The 4,135-nt window shown below is 49.3% G+C and overlaps 1 protein-coding gene across 9 annotated transcripts in view; it reads left to right on the top strand.

Annotated features, from left to right (window-relative positions):
* Positions 1–4,135, top strand: part of SVIL (supervillin) — a 221,238-nt gene that overhangs the window by 119,613 nt on the left and 97,490 nt on the right. For all 9 annotated transcript variants that reach the window (XM_045290069.1, XM_045290068.1, XM_045290066.1 and 6 more), the window contains 2 exons: positions 2,055–2,112; positions 2,209–2,357. In XM_045290069.1, the coding sequence (XP_045146004.1) occupies positions 2,105–2,112; positions 2,209–2,357 (157 nt within the window). In that variant the 5' untranslated portion in view covers positions 2,055–2,104. The remainder of the gene's footprint in view (positions 1–2,054; positions 2,113–2,208; positions 2,358–4,135) is intronic.

Genomic DNA, 4,135 nt, shown 5'->3' with positions numbered 1-4,135 from the left:
GACATGCCAGCGGGGGGTGGGGGTGGGGTGGGGGGCGCAGTTCCATATTCCGTCTTACAGAATTGCTCTGAGATCGAATCCGCTCCGTGGCGGTGGGTTTGGGTATAATTTACAGCTCAACCGATCACCACTGAGTTGATTCCAACTCGTAGGACTGAGTGGAACCAACCTCCTAATGTTGCCAGGGCTGTAACCCGTACGGAAGCCGACTCCGCATCTTTCTCCCACCGCTGGGCGATCTGCTCACAGAAAGATTCATTCTAGAAAACCTTATGTGGCCGTTGTGCTCTGTCCAATAGGGTCGCTAGGAGGGGGCATGAATCAGACAGCACCCAACAACAAGTCATTTAAAAATAAATGAATAATGAAAAGATAATCATAGGACATGTCTCTCTAAACGCAACCAAAGAGTAATAAAAGCTGAGTGTGTGAGTATGGGGAGTTTGACTCTGCTGAAAATGACCATTTTTTTTAAGTGACGTGGAAATGACAGCAGTTGAGAGACTGCGCCTTCATGCCTCCCTTCCTCTCTGGGTCTCTTCTTTGACTGTCTTTCACACATTGTCAGCACCGTATCATTTTCCCACCCTCTTCTCCTTTCCTGAGCCCCTGAGGAGCCACGCAGACCAGCCTTTATGAACTTATAAGGTAGAGAAAGGAGGAAGAGGTGCCAAGAGGGGGCTTTTATTCTCCACCAAACTTAGCCGTGTCTCCAAGGAAACGGCGGTTTGGCCGCTCAGTAAGAGCCTTGTCATTATCCCATGAGACCCTCATTCTGATCACTCAGTGTCAACCATAATTAGGATAAACCCTTTAGCCATCTTGGTAAGGAAACAAATGTTAACGTTTCCTTCTAGTGAAACGCTGCAGAGAAGGCTTGAGAAGGGTCCTCATGTGAACTGCCATTAACGCGGGTCCACCACACTGGGTCCTGCCGCCAGCACAACCAGATAGGAAGGCGAGATTACACGGCAGGGTGACCTTGGAGTGGCTGTGATTCACCATGGCCCTGGAACATAAAGCTTAAACTGGAAAACCTACACAAAAGGGGGGAAAGGCACGATTTGGGTTTCTGTTTAAAGAAAAAAAGTTCGAAGGGCTCTTCTTGAATCTCCCAGATGAAAGAGCACCCTCTCCTGTCATTCAATAGCACCCCAGTGGCACAGTGCCAGTCTGGTGGCCTGGGGCTGCTAACGACAAGATCCACAGTTCTAAAGCACCAGCACTCTGCAGGAGAAAGACAGATGGCTTTCGATTCCTAGAAAAAGTTACAGTCTTGGGAACTCGCAGGGGAGACTCTTCCCTGTCCTGTGGGGTCCCCATGAGTCAGCCTCAACTCAGTGGCAGCGAGTTTGTTTCGTGTTGCTTTCTTGTCCTTCAAAGGAGTCCCAGTGATGCTGTGGGTAAGGCCTTGGTTGCTAACTGCAAGGTCAGTGGTTCAAACTCACCAGCCCCTCTGGGAAGAAGATGAGGCTGTCTACTCTGCTCAGGATTCACAGTCTCCTTCCGAGCCGTGGGTAGGGTCACCACGAATCAGAATGTGCTTGTTGGCCGTGCAGGTGGTGGGTCTAACTGTCACCCAGGAGGCGTTCCTCATGGGGCACACGGTTGGCATGCTTCACTGTTGACCAGAGAGGGGGTTGAGCCACAGGGGTGCCACCTAAGAAAGCCCTGGCGATCTCTGTCTGAAAAAAACCAACCATTGAAAAAGCATGTATTGGCCACGGTGAGTCAGGATCAACTGAACAGTGTCTGGTTTGGTTTGGGGTTCTCCCTACCACCCCACCCTTCCCCTGCCTTGTTTTCCATGTGGCCACTTAACCCCCTGTGAGCAGGCATGTGAGTCTGTGGGTTTGGATGGGCATGCCCACAGGTGCACATGCCTGCACACGGCCTCCCCTAACTAGAAAACCCCCTCCCGGGAAGCCGAACCTTAAGCTCTCCGTATCTCAAAGTTGGCGTCAGAGCCACGGCCAGAAAGATGAATTCCATCCACAGGCATCGTATGAGTGAATCAATATTCACTAACTATTCTTCTTTGGCTTTTGCTTTAGTTGCCGAGTTAAGGAAGATCTTTGAACCCCAGCGGAGCGACGAGTTCGAAATGAAAAGGTGAGGGAGTTTGCGATGTGCGAGCCTTTGGCCAGAGTCGCCCGTTTTCTCTGCCAGCGGTGGTCCCTCATGACGCCCATTTGGTGTATTGCGCAGGAAAGAGAGAATCGCAAGGCGCTTAGAAGGGATCGAGGACGCCCAGCCCATCCTCCTGCAGAGCTGCACGGGGCTAGTGACGCACCGCTTGCTGGAGGAAGACACGCCGAGATACATGCGCGCCACGGACCCGTCCAGCCCCCACATCGGTGAGCAAGTGCCTGGCTGCTAGGCGTGCCGTAGAATGAGAGAGAATGTGAAAGTAAATTTCTCGATGCCCTTTGATTCCATGTGTGCTTTGGTTCAAAACAGCAGCAACAAACCCGTCAGCCCTACCCGACCTGCTGCTGGTATGAGGATGAGAAATGCTGGCCCCCTTCCTCAGTGCCCAAAACACCAAAGCCAAGCTCGCTGTCTTTGAGCCCATTCTGACTTACTGTCACCCCGCAGGACAGGGCAGAGCTACCCCTGCGAGTTTCCAAAACTGTTAACTCTTCACGGAGGAAAAGCCCTCATCTTTCTTCCAGGGAGCAGCTGGTGGGTTTGAACTGCTGACCTTCTGGTTAGCACTCCAGTATGTAACCCACTCCGCTTTCCAGGGCCCCTCACTTTGTTGTACTGCATGTTTATTTCTGTATTCGATAGTGTATCCTTCGCTTGGGTTTTTACCCCCTGGGTGGCTCAGTGCCATTGACCTTCGCATCCAGTATTCATCCCGACCCAACGGAAGGGCACGGAGCTAGGCTGTTACTCTCGTTCCTGGCCCCAGACCGGGAGGTGCCGGACACCAGTGCCTCCCTCAGAGAGGGTGTTGACCTCATTTTGTGATGCATCAGTTAGCTTTTCTCAACTGTTTCTAATCTCCTGTGGCCCGAAAACTAGGTAATGAAGCTTTTACTGTTGTTGCTGCTGTTTTAGTTTCATATATGATGAACTAATAATAAATCAGAGTACCAACATTTAGATCCCAGAAACAAATCAGTGTGCAAAAGATGGCATACAATTTAAACATCAGATATCAATGAAAAAAGGAAGAATTATTTAATAGCGTGGGGTTGGGAACATGGGCTGGCCATGAGATGAGTGTGGGGCTACATTCCCATCCCTATTTCATACCAACTGTGTTAGGCTGGGTCGACTAGAGAACCAAGTCCAGTGACACTCATATATGTATAAGGAAGAGTTTTATATCCAGAAGTCATTCTATATTAAGAAAGTATCCCAGCCTAGTTCAACTCAAGTTTATAAGTTCAACAGTAGTCTGTAAGTCCCTCTTTAGACTCACGCAACCTTGTGCAATTATACGGAATGCAGGAGGATCACAGGCCGGTGGGTGCAGAGGCGTGTGGATCCAAGGTCGGTGGAAACAGGGGAGGGCCCCAGCAGCTCTGAGTGCAGCCAACAAGCAGGAAAGGTGCAGGAGGAGGAAGAGAGAGCGGTTCCCACTGCCCCATGCTCAGACGTCCAGAGGTATCATCAGGCTGCGACTTGACTGATAGGTTTGACTCTCCCCTCCACTTTCAGATATGTTCAAGTTGACATAAAATTACCCACCACACAAGGATAAAAATAAGTTCCAAATAATCACTTAATTAGTTTGAAGGAAACAACTGAATGGAAAACACATATGGGTCTTTCCTTAGAGCTGGGACAGAAAAGGATTTCCAAATCCGGAAGAATTCACAAATGACCAGATCACTTGAGCCCCTTAGAGTCTGTACTGTAAGGGGAAGTTTACGTAACCATAGAGACTTGTTGCCAAAATGAGGGAGCAAACACATTTGAGAATATTCATGAATAAGAGAAAAGGCTAATAGCGCTTGTAAGAGTTTGCCCCAATAGATCTAAGAGCCTATATTTATAGGTTTAGTATTAAGGTAGCAGAAGGACAATGGGCCTCCACTCAAGTACTCACTCAATGCAAGAATACTTTCTTCTATTAAATTGGCATTCTATGATGCTCACCTTCCCAACACAACCGCTGAAG

The sequence above is a fragment of the Echinops telfairi genome, unplaced genomic scaffold, assembly GCF_000313985.2.
Source record: "Echinops telfairi isolate 266 unplaced genomic scaffold, ASM31398v2 ScPeMD7_31;HRSCAF=116, whole genome shotgun sequence".
Taxonomy (NCBI): Eukaryota; Metazoa; Chordata; class Mammalia; order Afrosoricida; family Tenrecidae; genus Echinops; species Echinops telfairi.
Note: the sequence above shows the minus strand (reverse complement) of the source record. Positions and strands in the feature narration are given on the sequence as shown.